Source organism: Megalops cyprinoides, chromosome 8 (genome assembly GCF_013368585.1).
Source record: "Megalops cyprinoides isolate fMegCyp1 chromosome 8, fMegCyp1.pri, whole genome shotgun sequence".
NCBI lineage: Eukaryota > Metazoa > Chordata > Actinopteri > Elopiformes > Megalopidae > Megalops > Megalops cyprinoides.
Window position 1 is genome coordinate 1621029 of NC_050590.1, and position 17500 is coordinate 1638528.

Here is a 17500-nt window from a genome sequence, read left to right on the forward strand (position 1 = left end):
ATCAGGGGTCTCTCACCTGCATGTCAAGCCTGATCTCACCTGTCCCTCATCTGCCTCTGTCACTATAACCTGAACAGCTCGCTGTACGCTCCACCGGCAGACGACTGACACTGCAGCCAGTCAGTGCTGACTTGTGCCCCTAATTTTTGAGAGAACTTTAACCCTTTTGCACGTAACTTATTTTATGCTATGTAGCACGTGTTACATTACACAGTTCGTTATGTTTTCACCACCACATTTGCTTTATTTTTAACGTTAAATCGCTGTTTCCTCAAAGCTAAAACTAGCTAGAATTTTTCCAATCTAGTGTTCTAATCACACCAGTTTTAACGTACATGCTAAATGGCTAATCACACTGGTGCAACCATACGCGAGAAAGAGTTAATCCTCATTCCTAAGCCATTACATCGCATTACATTGCATTACATTACTGTCATTTAGCAGGTGCTCTCACCCTAGACATAACTCTACGCTGCCACATGAGTGGAAGAAATTGGGGTTTTCACTGTTATTGCAGCATGCAAGCAGTGGCGGTGTTCGGATCAAACCCTGGAGTTTATCATTTCCGCCTGCAGATGTGAGCTGAGCGTCAGCATGAGGGCCTCTCCATCCTCTCCAAAGACTCTCTGTGACGCAGCCAGGAAGATGAGACACAGCTGGGAGGCAGACTTCTCTGAGAAGTCCTGCCCTGGTCCCTGGCTCTATGATTCTTTTTTTTTTCTAAATAAAACTGCTGCTTGTGAATTGAGGTTAGGGAGGGACAATTTTTGGCAGCCTTCATAACTCAGTGGAAAAACTATACTTGAATTGATGACGCCCACAGAAAGATGAATGAAAATATACCTTGAAACATGCAAGATGCAGGTTCTGTTAAGCCAACGATCAGAACTGAGGTTAACTCCCACATGCTTTCTGTTTTGTGGGGCTCTCTGGTTGGGGCTACACACATGCAGCTGCTGGTTTCTGTAATGGCAGGCTAATGCCCCCCAGTGCTGCTCCTGCTCCATCTCTGTGCTGAACGCCAGAAACACACACGTTGATGAGTGGGTGGAAGGCTTCGCAAAACTCGCTGGGGGAGCGTGGTGTGAATCTCAGCTCAATCCCACAATCCCCCACTCATTTCCTCACTCCACTGCAGATTTGGATTGGAGCTCGATGGGGGGCTTGACTGCAGCACGGAACCACAGGGACCCAAAGACCGCTTCCAGAGTGACACCATCCAACACTCACATCACACACACACACACACACACACACACACACACACACACACACACACACACACACACATCAAAGCCATGACATAGCAAGCAGTATGACTGCTGGTGGACACTATATACACACACACTCACACACACACCATTCAATTCACAGTGTTGACTGTGGGGAGAATTCAAAAAGACAGAACCGAGGGAAACGCAGTGCAGCCCGGGATCCAAAGGGCTCATCTGCAAGTAGAGAGTGAATATTTAATCACACTGTATCTGCAAAGAAACTGCCCAGTCCAGCTGCATGACAGGCTGTTTCTGAGAGGAAAGTGGGCCTGGCTAATTGAGCACAACAACAACAGTAACAGTAACACAGCAATCTCCCTACAGGAGAGTAACAGAGAGTAACACAGCAATATCCCTATAGGACAGTAACACAGCAATCTCCCTACAGGAGAGTAACAGAGAGTAACACAGCAATATCCCTATAGGACAGTAACACAGCAATCTCCCTATAGGGGAGTAACAGGGAGTAACACAGCAATATCCCTATAGCAGAGTAACAGAGAGTAACACAGCAATCTCCCTATAGGGGAGTAACACAGCAATCTCCCTACAGGAGAGTAACAGAGAGTAACACAGCAATATCCCTATAGGACAGTAACACAGCAATCTCCCTATAGGGGAGTAACAGGGAGTAACACAGCAATATCCCTATAGCGGAGTAACAGAGAGTAACACAGCAATCTCCCTATAGGGGAGTAACAGGGAGTAACACAGCAATCTTCCTATAGCGGAGTAACAGAGAGTAACACAGCAATCTCCGGGACAGTCCCTTTGTGCAGGCAGGATGGAGAGGCATGTCATACTCCTTCAGAGAAAAATGGAGACAGAGGAGTCTGTCTTTAAACTGCCTCTCTTAAATTGAGTCTTTAGGAGAACCAGACAGAGTTTCTCTGTGTCTATATCAAGAGTAAGGAAACTCACTTTTTTCAAGACAACAGAAAAAACTCACCTGAAAAGCTCATTCCCCTTTTCCTAATTCACCAAAGCCTGCCCAAATTCAGGCCACCAGACCGAAAACCCATTAGAAAAAAATCATCACCTCATAGACAAATGAAAAATACAGCAGCTTCACTGATCTCCATATCCATTGCTCAATATCCATTGACTCACCATAATAAAACTAGCTGTAATTTTCATTTTGGTTTTTCATATTCTGTCTGTATTCTGTGTCAGCATCAAATGAGCACTGTCCTTTGCCTTTGCCCATCATGGTTAGGGTTTAAAAATTTGAAAGTGAATGATAAGACAGAGATCTTTCTCAGAGCTAGAGGCTAGTGTACAAATTCTCCTCAACAAGACTGCATTTCCCACAATTCCTGGAGGAATTGTGGGAAACTGTCACTGTCTGATGGATTGCAAAATTATACATCATAGCTTTAAGATCACATTTGCTCTGTAATGTAAAAAAATATTGTTGCCAGTTTATTTTGGCCACTGTGCAGGTGTCCATACACACACACACACACACAATCACAGACGCATATACACACACACCGGACCAATTCAGGGGGAATTACCTGGAAGCCAAACCAGAACACAGAACATGCGTGAGTGATGGAGAGGAGTGCTCTGGACAGGCAGCTCAATCACAGTTACTTTATACAACAGAGATAAAATAAAGCATTTGTAGTACAGAAATTCTATGTACCACAACATACTTGCCCTTGGCAGACTTAAATTAAACTCCCATCAAATGAAAAACGGTCTGATATATTAATTTCCATCGCAGCAAATTAGGAAGAGAGCCTCGCTCAAACAAGGCTGTATTGTTTTGGTCATTTTGTCCACACAGCTCTCTGGAATCCCAGCTCAATGCATTTTAAAACGGGCTTATCCATGAGAAACGCATGGCACATGCAGTCCCGTTGTAAAGCAATCTCTACTGAATGGCAAGGTGATTATTGAGTAATAAGCCCCCTCCAAACAATATTCCTGGCAAACTGCCGGGAGAGGTGCCAATAAAAACGCTACAGGGAGCAATTTCCTACAAACGTCTCCGTGTGTGTATGCGTATGTGTGTGTGTGTGGGTGTGTGTGTGTGTGTGTATGTGTATGTGTGTGTGTGTGCTTGTATATGTGTCTATGTGTGTCTCTGGCTTGTAATTCTAGCTGGGAAACCCTGAACACTGGTAAAACGGTCACTTTCTGACAGCCTCTGAAGACACCTCTGAAAAAGTGACAGCAGGCAGTGTGGTCACAGGGGTCCAAGCAAGTGGTCACAGCGATCAGGATAAACGGTCAGAGGAGGGGAACCGCTGAGTGGGACAGTTTGGGGAGTGGAGAAGAACCTGCAACCAGGATGCACCGTGGAAGTGACATTTTGGTGTTAAGAGACGTCACAAAGGCTGGAAGATTTAATGAGAGTGACTTTTACTCCCCCTCCTGAAAGGGTGACCTTTACGAGCCTCCTGTGATGACGGTCCCTCCAGATGCACCAGGTCTCATCTCGCACGCAGGGAGAGGCCTCCGGCGATCCACACAGTAACCTTTTATATGCCACATAAAGCGCCACAGCCTGGCCCAGCCCACAACATCAAAAACCTGACTCTAAGCACGAGTTCAAAGCAAAGGGGTTTGTATTGATTTCTCCCTCTTTTATCTAAAAGAGTTAAAAACAACTTTGCGCTGATGGGGGGGAGGAGAACCATAACTGAACACAAGACAAAAGGACCCTGGATAGAGACTGAGGGCTGGAGGACAGGCAGTACCAGAGGCAAACCAAAGAGCCTCTGCTAATGTTCTCAGCTAAATGAATTAAAAGGAACTCAATTAGGCTGAGCCACAAGTGTCTGGAGGAACCATCACTGAGGAACACCACAAAAGCATGGCAACTGTCTTAAAGCCAACCTTATGCACAATGACCCTGACATTTTCTGTGTGAGCTCTGCAGCTTGCGGGACTCCAGCTGAGGTGAGGCGATTCTTCAAGAAAGCGGGAAAACAGAGTGGCTCCACACAGGCAGCGGTGAGGGCAGAGACACAGACTCTACCCCATCAGTACACATTTCATTCAGAGTCCTTTCTCAGACAAACACACATACTCTTAAACACAAATAGACAAAAAAAATACACACACACACTAAAACACACTTACACACACTTACATACACTGAAACACACACACACACACATAGATACTCACACACATGCACACCCACACACCCGCACACACTCACTAAAACACACACACACACTCAAACATACACTCCTTGAAGCACACACTCATACACACACAAACACATGCACACACACACACATGGCCTGTTTGATCAGGCAGGCAGAATTGTTTCAGCCTTGGATAGGTGGCTGAGGTTTGGTCTGGGCACTCCCAGGTAACAACCTGCAATTGGTTTTTCTTCATTGTTTACTCTGGGACAAAGGCAAAATAAATGGCTGTCCTATTACAACACATCCACAAATGACCTCTTCCATCTCCTTCTGTCTCTCTCTCTTTCTGTCTGTCTGTCTGTTTCTCTCCTCCAAATACACTTCTACTTAGAACACAAAGTGCTGCATTTTTAAATGCAGATCGCTCCCACACAGTGCAGCGGGAAGGACCAGTGGCAGACCATCTCAGCTCAGACTTAGTTTGGAAACAGTGCCGCCATTAGAGACGGTAATGATTACCACACTGCCCACACTGCTATGGGAGTCTGCAGTCTAAAGGGAGAGAGCAGATTTACACACAGATTCAGTACTGAATGACTGCAAGCCAGACCAGACTGGGCATCCCTCTGCTTGGAGCAAGATTAGAACCCATGGTGAAATGAGCATCTCTGCCTTTGGTGTTCATTTAAATGCCATGGCAACCACATGGTGAAATCAGCACGGAAACCTCCCCTGGTTGCATGAGATTCATCCAATCCCCTGCTGGGATTCACATTCATTGATTTGTAAAGAGTCCACCCTAGGAGTCCACACTTTGCATATGCAGGACCACTCGCCCACCGTGCGGTTGGAGGAGACCTGAGAAGGTTTGGTCCTGATCCGGCCAGGAAGCGCAGTGTGATGAGGAGCGGATCGCGGCGTGATGAGGAGAGGAACACGGCGTGATGGGGAGCGGAACGCGGCGTGATGAGGAGCGGAACGCGGCGTGATGAAGAGCGGAACGCGGCGTGATGAGGAGAGGAACACGGCGTGATGAGGAGCGGAACGCGGCGTGATGAAGAGCGGAACGCGGCGTGATGGGGAGCAGAACGCGGCGTGATGAGGAGAGGAACACGGCGTGATGAGGAGAGGAGCGCGGTGTGATGGGGAGCGTGATGAAGAGCGGAACGTGGCGTGATGAGGAGAGGAACACGGCGTGATGAGGAGCGGAACGCGGCGTGATGGGGAGCGTGATGAAGAGCGGAACGTGGCGTGATGAGGAGAGGAACACGGCGTGATGAGGAGCGGAACGCGGCGTGATGAGGAGAGGAGCGCGGCGTGATGGGGAGAGGAGCGCGGCGTGATGGGGAGAGGAACGCGGCGTGATGGGGAGAGGGACGCGGCGTGATGAGGAGCGGAACGCGGCGTGATGAGGAGAGGAGCGCGGCGTGATGAGGAGAGGAACACTGCGTGATGGGGAGAGGGACGCGGCGTGATGAGGAGAGGAACGCGGCGTGATGAGGAGAGGAGCGCGGCGTGATGGGGAGAGGAACGCGGCGTGATGAGGAGAGGAACACGGCGTGATGAGGAGAGGAGCGCGGCGTGATGAGGAGAGGAGCGCGGCGTGATGGGGAGAGGAACGCGGCGTGATGGGGAGCGGAACGCGGCGTGATGGGGAGCGTGATGAAGAGCGGAACGTGGCGTGATGAGGAGAGGAACACGGCGTGATGAGGAGCGGAACGCGGCGTGATGAGGAGAGGAACGCGGCGTGATGAGGAGAGGAACGCGGCGTGATGGGGAGAGGAACGCGGCGTGATGGGGAGAGGGACGCGGCGTGATGAGGAGAGGAACACTGCGTGATGGGGAGAGGGACGCGGCGTGATGGGGAGAGGGACGCGGCGTGATGAGGAGAGGAACGCGGCGTGATGGGGAGAGGGACGCGGCGTGATGAGGAGAGGAACACGGCGTGATGAGGAGAGGGACGCGGCGTGATGAGGAGAGGAACACGGCGTGATGAGGAGAGGGACGCGGCGTGATGAGGAGAGGAACGCGGCGTGATGGGGAGAGGAACGCGGCGTGATGGGGAGAGGAACGCGGCGTGATGAGGAGAGGAGCGCGGCGTGATGAGGAGAGGAGCGCGGCGTGATGAGGAGCGGAACGCGGCGTGATGAAGAGCGGAACGCGGCGTGATGAAGAGAGGAACATGGCGTGATGGGGAGAGGAGCGCGGCGTGATGAAGAGAGGAACGCGGCGTGATGGGGAGCGGAACGCGGCGTGATGAGGAGAGGAGCGCGGCGTGATGAGGAGAGGAACACGGCGTGATGAAGAGAGGAACGCGGCGTGATGAAGAGAGGAACGCGGCGTGATGGGGAGCGGAACGCGGCGTGATGGGGAGCGGAATGCGGCGTGATGAGGAGAGGAACACGGCGTGATGAACGCAGTGGTACTCACATGTAGCGCAGGTGTGGGTTCTGGGCGAAGGCTCGGGCGTGAATCTGCCGCAGGTTGCAGTTCATGATGGTCCTGAAAGACACAAACGGACACAAACGGACACGTGGTTCAGAGGCAGCATTGCAGGAACACACCCCTTCGGACTCCCTGCAGTCATCACAGGCTCTAATGGCTCTGTCTGCTTCGGCCTACACACAGGACACCAAACCAGGCGGAATGATGTCCCCGCCCGTTCGGAAGAGGCCTGTGAGGCCTTTGAAAGTAGGAGCGGGAACGGCGCTTTCACACTGACAGACCACATTTACTGTCCTCCCCCTTCAGCTTCTCAAACACACCACTAACATCAGAGGCCGCTGGCGCGGGGCCCACTGGGAGCAGAGCTTGAGCCATGGCAGAGCATCAATGGGCATGGTACAATGAGGCTCCTTTATCTCTGACACTGAGTCAGAGCAAGTCTGACAGCCTCGATCTGCCTCTCTCCGCTCAAGCAGCTTCCTCCCAGAGAGTCATTCTCCGGCCACTTCCTCCCGCTGGAAGCCGGAATCAATTAAGCACGCAGAATGTACTGTTATCATTTATTTCTGTGTTTATTTAGCAGGGAGATGGCAGCTCAGCATGTGGAGGGAGGCGAAAAAGGAATTAGGCTGGAACAGACCCCCCGCAGGGTTAATGGGGAGGAGAGAGGCCCCCCTACGCTCTCCAACATTAAGGTAAGTAATGAGAGGTTCACCACACCGTGACAACTCTGTTAGCTTATTACACTGTGGCCCAGCAAGCTCAGGTTCGGCACCCAAACTGCATGCACCACGCTAGCAAACCGCCACCCCATTCCCGCATGCGACACGTCTCCTGGTGGTTTCTGTTTGAGTATTCCCCGGAGGGCTAGGGAGCGAGGACACGTGTGACAATGACCTATCCTGCAACCGCCTCCACCCAACGCCTGGTGCCCTCACCGTTCACAGCTGTGGAGGAGACGGCAACAGGGCCAGAGGCGACAGGTGATGCTAATGCTAATGTAAATGCTAATGAGAAAATGCTAATTGGAGGCCAGGGGAGCCATGATGGGGGGTGAGAGATGGATAGGGCCGTGTGACGCGCCCTGTGCTGGCCCAGCTAAGTGCGGAGTCCTACAGCTGTACTCATAAAGAGACGTTTGACCAGTGGTAATTATATTTCCTGGCTGCTTTTCCACGAATTTTGATCAGTGTGAAAATAGAGCTGAATGGGGGATGAATATTGTGTTTGTGCTGGGTGTGTGAGCACCTCCATCACCTCCTCCTCCTTTCCACACTGACCCCCACCTCCATCACCTCCTCCTCCTTTCCACACTGATCTCCACCTTCAGCTCCTCCTCCTTTCCACACTGATCTCCACCTTCAGCTCCTCCTCCTTTCCACACTGATCTCCACCTTCAGCTCCTCCTCTGTTCCACACTGACCTCCACCTTCAGCTCCTCCTCCTTTCCACACTGATCTCCACCTTCAGCTCCTCCTCTGTTCCACACTGACCTCCACCTTCAGCTCCTCCTCCTTTCCACACTGATCTCCACCTTCAGCTCCTCCTCCTTTCCACACTGATCTCCACCTTCAGCACCTCCTTCTTTCCACACTGACCTCCACCTTCAGCTCCTCCTCTGTTCCACACTGATCTCCACCTTCAGCTCCTCCTCCTTTCAACACTGACCCCCACCTCCATCACCTCCTCCTCCTTTCCACACTGATCTCCACCTTCAGCTCCTCCTCTGTTCCACACTGATCTCCACCATCAGCACCTCCTCCTTTCCACACTGACCTCCACCTTCAGCGCCTCCTCCTTTCCACACTGATCTCCACCTTCAGCTCCTCCTCCTTTCCACACTGATCTCCACCTTCAGCTCCTCCTCTGTTCCACACTGACCTCCACCTTCAGCTCCTCCTCCTTTCCACACTGATCTCCACCTTCAGCTCCTCCTCCTTTCCACACTGATCTCCACCTTCAGCACCTCCTTCTTTCCACACTGACCTCCACCTTCAGCTCCTCCTCCTTTCCACACTGATCTCCACCTTCAGCTCCTCCTCCTTTCCACACTGATCTCCACCTTCAGCACCTCCTCCTTTCCACACTGACCTCCACCTTCAGCTCCTCCTCCTTTCCACACTGATCTCCACCTTCAGCTCCTCCTCCTTTCCACACTGACCCCCACCTCCATCACCTCCTCCTCCTTTCCACACTGATCTCCACCTTCAGCTCCTCCTCCTTTCCACACTGACCTCCACCTTCAGCTCCTCCTCTGTTCCACACTGATCTCCACCATCAGCACCTCCTCCTTTCCACACTGATCTCCACCTTCAGCTCCTCCTCCTTTCCACACTGATCTCCACCTTCAGCACCTCCTCCTTTCCACACTGACCTCCACCTTCAGCTCCTCCTCTGTTCCACACTGATCTCCACCATCACCTCCTCCTCCTTTCCACACTGATCTCCACCATCAGCACCTCCTCCTTTCCACACTGATCTCCACCTTCAGCTCCTCCTCTGTTCCACACTGATCTCCACCATCACCTCCTCCTCCTTTCCACACTGATCTCCACCATCAGCACCTCCTCCTTTCCACACTGATCTCCACCTTCAGCTCCTCCTCTGTTCCACACTGATCTCCACCATCACCTCCTCCTCCTTTCCACACTGATCTCCACCATCAGCACCTCCTCCTTTCCACACTGATCTCCACCTTCAGCTCCTCCTCTGTTCCACACTGATCTCCACCATCACCTCCTCCTCTGTTCCACACTGACCTCCACCTTCAGCGCCTCCTCCTCTGTTCATCACTTATGATGAACATCACTCCATCCTTATGGTGTAATGCTCTAATGATCGAACCACTGAAATACATTCTGTACATGAAAGCCTTTGACTCGAACAAAACCATCAATTTACCTTGAGGGAGAGTGGAAGGTATTTAATTAATGAAAATAAACCCACTCAAATAAACCAAGCAATGCATCTTATCACATGGTAGGAATGTGACTTTTTCTTGGGAGGATTTGGCAGTTTTGGCTGAGTTGTGGCATAAGATGTGTGGGTGTTTGGGGTCCTGCTGCTGCCGGCTCCATGCCACGCTGCACCATGTCATGCCATGCTGTGACAGTGAACACTTACAGGTTCTGCAGTCCGGTGTAGAGCTCCATGTCCACATCCCTCAGTGTCTGCAGGCCCGTCCAGTTCTCTATGTGTCTGAAACAGGGACAGAAGGACAGGATGGTTAGATAGGAATATCCAACTCCTGTTGCTGTGTCTGTGATACAAGGTGAGAAAAGTGACATGGACCTCACACAGACTGTAGGTACATACAGAAACGCCATGGACCTCACACAGACTGTAGGTACATACAGAAACGCCACGGACCTCACACAGACTGTAGGTACATACAGAAACGCCACGGACCTCACACAGACTGTAGGTACATACAGAAACGCCACGGACCTCACACAGACTGTAGGTACATACAGAAACGCCATGGACCTCACACAGACTGTAGGTACATACAGAAACGCCATGGACCTCACACAGACTGTAGGTACATACAGAAACACACTTGGCCTAAGCAAACACACACAGGGAACGCATTTAATCAGGTTTTCTCATTAAAGAAAATGAGATACAAAGGAACGCGCTCTCAAAAACAAATAGCACATGTAAGTCAGAAAATGTTTCATATTCAAAGGCATCATTCTCTCTCACTGCCTCAAGTGACCCTCATCCCTCCCCCCCCTCCTCCTGTCCCAGCATGCAATGTGGGCACTCTGTGTTCACAGCTGATAGGTTCACGTGCCCAGGAGAGGGGTGGTGGGAGGGGAAGCAGCTTTCTGCTCTGTGCGTTAGTGTTCCTCAGGAGAGGGGCCTCTTCTGTCTGCCAAAAGACAGGGAGAGTCTACAGCCCACAGCACTCTCCCTGCACGTCTGCCAAGTCCCTTCAAGGTTGAAAAACACCTGAGAAAAGCAGCATCACCAGAATAAACCAACTCTGTACGGCGGAGAGTCAAACAGCCATCAGGGCTGCAGTCACATCAGCGCTCCACGTTGAGAGACGGGTTTGATTGAGCAAGCAAAGGTGTGCACTTTTATTTTGGACTTCTTTCGTTCCCCTAGTCAGTGTAGATCTCAAACACCTTTCTTTCTGTCAAATCAGAGCCAGAGACGCACCTTCCAAGCCTGCCAGGGAAATCCACGCAATTAACCCCAAGGTGCTGTATTGGGGGGGGGGGCTCTGTCTCTGCCAGCAGAGCGGGACAGATGTGGTGCAGGAGAGCTGTGACAGACACTCGCAGTCTCTCCGGGGCTCACCACGGCGCTGGGTAAACACTGAGCCACATCCAGCAGGGTTTCCAAGGCGATGCACAAACATCACCCAGCCGAGTGCCATGCTGCTGACACTGGTATTTTTTTCATGATTTCCCTTCTTTGTGCTGAATGATAGTTTTAGCAGTGTTCAGCTTTGTTTAACTTGACTGACAGAAAGACAAGAATTAGCAGGTCTGCAGACGCTGGTTAGAGAGTGGAGGTTTGTGGGTTGAGTTTTACAGAATGGGTGTTGAGCTTTGCAGACCCCTTTTTGCATCCCATTTGTGGGCTGTCAATTTCCTATAAGACCTTGGCAGTGGGTCTACAACAATCAATCACAGCGCCGTGTCCTTGGGGCAGTGGTATTAATGACTGCAGTTTTCATCTATAGGGTCATGCAGACTGGGAATCGGGGGCGGGGGGTGGGGGTAGTCTTCCAGACATTCGTGAGCACAGCGGTCATGATTCACTAAGAAAAATGTCCATGGCAAGGAATCAGAGGAGAGGGGGATGTGTTTACATGGTGTTGAACAGATGCTTCTTATAAACTGTTCTGGCAGACAACTTTCCTGAAGGAAATACAATAATGCAATAATATTGTTCCTGGCGATGGCCACCCCCAGGGGGACAGCAAGCGGGAATGTTGCTTATCTGACGAGAGAACAGATTCTCAATCTACACTTCCTGTCATGAAATAAAAAAGCTTTTCTCCATGTGGATTTGACATCCCCATGGCAGGGTCTCGACAGGGGTATGTTACGCCACTCCGCTGCTCCTAAATGATTTCCAGCTGTATTTAATTCATCTGCGGGGTAATTACATCCAGCTTAACGGAAGAACCTTTAATGAAGGGACTTCCTCAAAATGCTCTGGAGACTCTGAAATCTAAAATCATTTGCCATTGTTGTGGTTGTTGTTCTTGTTGAGAAGTCAGACCTTGTTTCAGGCTCCTCCGGGGATGGAACTCTTTTGGGGAGACCTTGTTTCGGGAGGGGGGGGTGAGCAGGAACACGACACTGATGGAATTACTGTATAAGCGGCCTCCAGCTGGTCAGCACAGCCATGTGGACTCAGGGGAAATTCACGGTTTGGACACCCTTATCATTTATTTAGCTCTGACATTTAACACAGTAACACTGAATCTTATTATGAAATTGGAGGGTGCTGTATTCCCAGTTCAACTCAATCACTTGTGTTCTCTCTCGCTCACATGCGCTCGCACACACACACACACACACACACACACACACACACACACACAAGCCCACACACACGCACACACACACATGCACACACGCGCGCACACACGCGCGCACACACACGCGCACACACACACGCGCACACACACGCGCACACACACGCGCACACACCCACGCACACACACACACCCACGCACACACACACACCCACGCACACACACACACGCACGCACACACACGCACACACACACACACACACACACGCACACGCACACACACCCACAAACACACCCATGCACACACACACACACACACACACACACATGCGCAGAGACACAGTCAGGTACACACACCCACGCACACACACACACAAACACACCCACGCACACACACCCACGCACACAAACACACCCATGCAGACACACACCCCCACACACACAAACACACACACACACACACACACACACACACATGCGCAGAGACACAGTCAGGTACACACACCCACGCACACAAACACACCCACACACACAAACACACATGCGCACACACATGGGCATATACACAGACACGCATGCACACACAGTTGTACAACACACGTTTCTGATGTGTGACCCTTGAATATTAAAGCCAGCAACCATCTGTTTGTGACACTCTGAAATGGGCTTCAACTATTTATCTGTGCACACGGATTCAACAGGGCCTACTGGCATGCTGCTCTGTGCTGAATTACTGGGGTGCCTTGATTCAGAGGAGGAAGATTTCAATCTGTTCATTATTTTTACTTTAATTTTCTTTCCCTCTTATGAGGCCAATGCAAACGGAATGCACAGCCCCCAACAGCTGCTGGTGATGGGCTGGGATCTCTGATTGGCTAATCTGTGTGACCTATCACACACTACCTATCTCTGAATGGTGGCATTTGATCCATGGGGGGGGATTCTGAGGTGATAGGAGTGTTTCATCAGCTATCCTCCTGTATCAGGGCCCCTACCAAATTTCCAGTAACAAAACGATTGAAGAAAGTTTTCAGATCCAGAAGAAAATATATTATTATGGTGGCTTGTTGAGGCAAAACAAGATATACCTTCAGAATTTCAAACTAGACTTAAATATTTGGCAATGCCAAAATCCTGACTTATGAATTTCACAATCTCCACAAACCCATTTTGTGAGTCGTCTGGGGAACCAGTGACTTTGAGCTAAAGAAGTTTGAAATTTTAGATTTTAAGAGAGCCTCAATGACTCACTATCATTTCTTGCTAAAAAATAAATTAAAAAAAATAAATAAATAAACCGAATGCATTAGTTCAGCACATTTAACCAACTTCAATTTTCTATTGAGCAGATTTCTTTAAGACAACTGAGCAGGAAACGCGATTTCTGCTTTTCCAAAAGGCACTGTGACCAGATCCTTTCTCTTCAAAGGGCTGTAAAGTGCAGTGGAAAAAAAAAACCCCAGCCAAATTGAAACGCTTTGACTAAGTGCCAAGCTGTCACAGTTAAACAGTGTCCCTGCATACCGAGGACACACTCAGGGGTACTGGGTCGCCCCCAGATCCCCTGCGGGGGAGAAAATCAAATCCCCCGAAGCGAGATAAGATCCTCACAGCCGGCAGAGAGAGCAGCTGTGAACAGCGCTGCAGACAACCACAAATTAAACACTCCATGCCTGCAGAAATCAATACCTGGAGATGTTAAAAAAATGATCGCAAATGACATCCCAATTGATTTCTGAGCTCATTTCAAACTTCATAACAGGCGTCCTGTCCCCGTGGGGCTTAATCAACCAATTGAATAATTGATTAAGTGATCAGCTGGTCAACGATCGCCCAGACAGTCCGTTACAAGTTGGGAGGAGAGCAGAGCCCTTCACCCCAACCCACTACAGGGAATACTAGTGTTAAAAACTGACCTGGGGTCAGCTTACCTCACCTCTGACATGGCCCACTGCATTGGCTACAAGTACTCACTGTCCCAACAACTGATGCAGGATCATCTTGATCAACACTTTCAGTATGCTAACCTATAACCAGGGTGTTAATGGAAGAGTCTGACCCAGGGTCAGTGCTTTGGGGCAGACTATCCACACCACACCCACGGGAGCCCCCGTCTCTCCTGATCCCAGATCCCGGCACTGTATTATACAGGCATTCTCATTAGCAAGATAGCTACAATTAACCAGGGTTTTTTCTTTCTTCGGCTTCCCCAGAGGCTGGAAGACTGTTCTTATTTTCACCCTCAACGCTCCAGCAGCTACTGAAAACTAAATACGACTTTTTGTGTGCGTGTTTGTTTTTTAATGCAGACGCTTTGAGCAAAAACAAAAGCACCACTTCCCTTAGTCTCTCTTCTGTTTTTATGCCTGTCCTGATGAACTTTCGGTGACCTGGCAGGAGGTTAACAGAGAGCATGTACAGGGGTTTTTTTTTCAGTCGTTGTTGGGTTGATGAGCAGAGGTCAAAGGGGCCAGCATACACACCCCTTACATTCCACAGTGGGTCAAATCCTCACCAGTGAACACACAACCTACAAGAGAAAAAACGGATGGGGTCGCGTGCGCTTTTTACATTTGAACAGCAGCACGGCATGGTGGTAAAGCGCAGGGCATGCCAAGGCTGCCAAGATGGCCACCGCTGTTCTACCCTCGAGCACAGTACATAAGTAAATATCTGACTGCATAAATGATTAACATGCGGAAACTGTAAGCTACACAAGTCAGTCCGGATAAGAGTGTCTGCCACGCAGAACGCAACGGAACTGATATGTTTAATTATAGAAGGGGTCTGTATTCAGGTGACGTATACAGCTATGGCATTCGTTTCTCTCATCCATTTGTGGAGCTGGATATTTACTGAGGCAGTTCAGCTCTAGGCTGGTGACTCAGCTCTGCTAGGATATGGTTTGATGTGTTAGTGTGTATCCGCTGTACCGCTCTCATGGGGACATGAGAACCTTACTCATACTTGATCACACCTGGGGCACTGCAGAAACAGCTGTGATCCTGGCAACACCATACGAGTGGATGTTGGTTCCAAACCTTGAAATAGGTACTCTGTGCCATTCTAATTAAGGGTTAAATGCACCTGGAATTATTCACCATATCATACATCACAGGAAGTCATAAAATATGGAGATGATACAGGGTTTTTTGTTATTTTTTCATTTACTTTATGTAATTATAAATATCACAGTATAACATTTATGAATAGGGCAGCCATTCATTTTTAATCCATTAATTAAACTAACAAGGGGACGAGTTACTCCAACTGGTCATTCCCTTATTCACCTATACCTGGTTGGCTACTGCATGCATACCCTTAAAATGAAAATAGAAATTAAGAATTAAGAAATTAAGAAATGGTAAAAAAAAACGGGGCAAGTGTATCTGTGTATTTCTTAACTTTTCCTCAGAGCAACACACTTTCAGCTGATTGTAGGCTCCTACTTTCTCCACGTTGTGAAAACATTCTCACAGAAAGGCTGGAGAAAAGACTCCAGCCACTTTCATTGCCTTGAGTAATGAAATACTCCTGCACTCGATTTGGACTCCTTTCCCGCCGAGGCAGTGAGACGCAGCGGGAGCAGGTCGCTTAACCAAACGCAGAATTCTCCCGCGCTGCAGCTTAATGGAGGTCATTAGGGAAAATGACACCCTGTGAATTCCCGCCGCTCCCCAGTCTCAGGTTCGAAGGCGGCGCTGTGAATGCGAGGCAGTGTGAAACGGATACCCACACATCAGGTGATCCGTGCCGGCCTTGTGTTCCTCCCCTCACCCTCCGTGGGCTGATATGAACTCAAAATTTTACATTTAATGTAGATGTGAACAATAATCATTTACTCATACACGCAGACTTTCAATGCTAAGGCTTCTGGTTGGCAGGGAGTGCAGCACTTATTTTGATGTATGTGTGTGAGGAAAGCAATTTAAATTCTAAAGGTCCCTATGCAAATGGTGTCCTCTGTGCAGATGCAGTGACATCATCTTTAGTAGGGAGCATTAGCTTAGCATTAGCATTAGCTTAGCTTATCAAATGCTAGCTAAGCATTTTAACTCTGTAACTCACCTCTCTTAATATCTTTCGTGTCCACACTGAAACTCCAGCTGAGGACATCCAGGCTACACAGTCACCCCATGATGGCTGCACTGACCCCTATAGGGGTAGGGTAAGAGGAAATTAAGTTATGCTAGTCATTTCTTTTTACAACCATTTGTCATCAGTTGTTTTCGAGCCAGGGGTGGTTAGTTTGTAACTTGTGTGTTCACATGTTCATTTGTGTGTTTGTGTGTGTCTCTGTGTCCCTTGCCCATGGAGCCCAACCTAAAACATTTCCCTTAACATTACAGTAACGTTCATTACCGTAATGGAGATGTGTGCACTGACTGAGCTGCAGTTCCAGTATGGAGCTCTCCAATGAAATGCATTTCCAAGTCATGAATGTTAGAAAAAAAATGAAATCCAGCCTTCCTCCCTTTCCACGGAGCATCCCAGCCACTCTGCACTCTGCAAATGCAAATCAGAGCATGCAGAAGCCAATAGAAAACAAGCTCAGTTTTTTTTACAATTCGGAGCAGACATAATGTGTTTGTGACACTTCCAAGTGAAAGGAGTCGTCATGGAAACCCGTTATTTGGTCGAGCGCTAACGTAGACTAATAGATATTTTTATAAAGGCAGTAAGCGTTAGTTGTAAACACCGTGCACCACACAGCTCCAGAGAACATGCAGTGTAGGTCACTGTGGACTGCAGCGAGCAGCAAATCTCAAACCTCAGCGCTGCAGCCATCCTCAATCACCCAGTTGCCCTAGAAGAGCCAATATAAAATATGAGTCTCACTCTGGGGAGGACTCCTCTTTCAAGTGCATTTTAATGAATTGCACCCAATCATCATTTAGAATCCCAAGCCTATTTTTGCTGTGGCATTTTGACTAAATGGCTGCCTCTTGGTGACTGATTGGCGGGGGCTACGATGGGATATATTTAGCCATTTTAATTTTTTGTCATGTTTGTATTCATTGTTTATTCTGGGACTGAGGACATGGGTTTAAATGAACTGCCCAAATGAGTGTTAATGTCAGGAGGGTGGGAAAAGGAGGGGGGTAGAGGGCAGCAACGATGTTCCTCTGCAGCTCTCACTACACACACATTTGCATTTTCATTTGCATTTGCAT

The 17500-nt window shown here is 49.2% G+C and overlaps 1 protein-coding gene across 1 annotated transcript in view; it reads right to left on the reverse strand.

Moving 5' to 3' along the window:
- The window catches only part of LOC118782140 (NT-3 growth factor receptor-like), a 162754-nt gene that overhangs the window by 121489 nt on the left and 23765 nt on the right, over window positions 1-17500 (reverse strand). Inside the window, exons 2-3 of the mRNA XM_036535409.1 lie at window positions 9950-10024; window positions 6812-6883 (exon numbers count right to left, since the gene is read on the reverse strand). Of these exons, the coding sequence (XP_036391302.1) occupies window positions 6812-6883; window positions 9950-10024 (147 nt within the window). The remainder of the gene's footprint in view (window positions 1-6811; window positions 6884-9949; window positions 10025-17500) is intronic.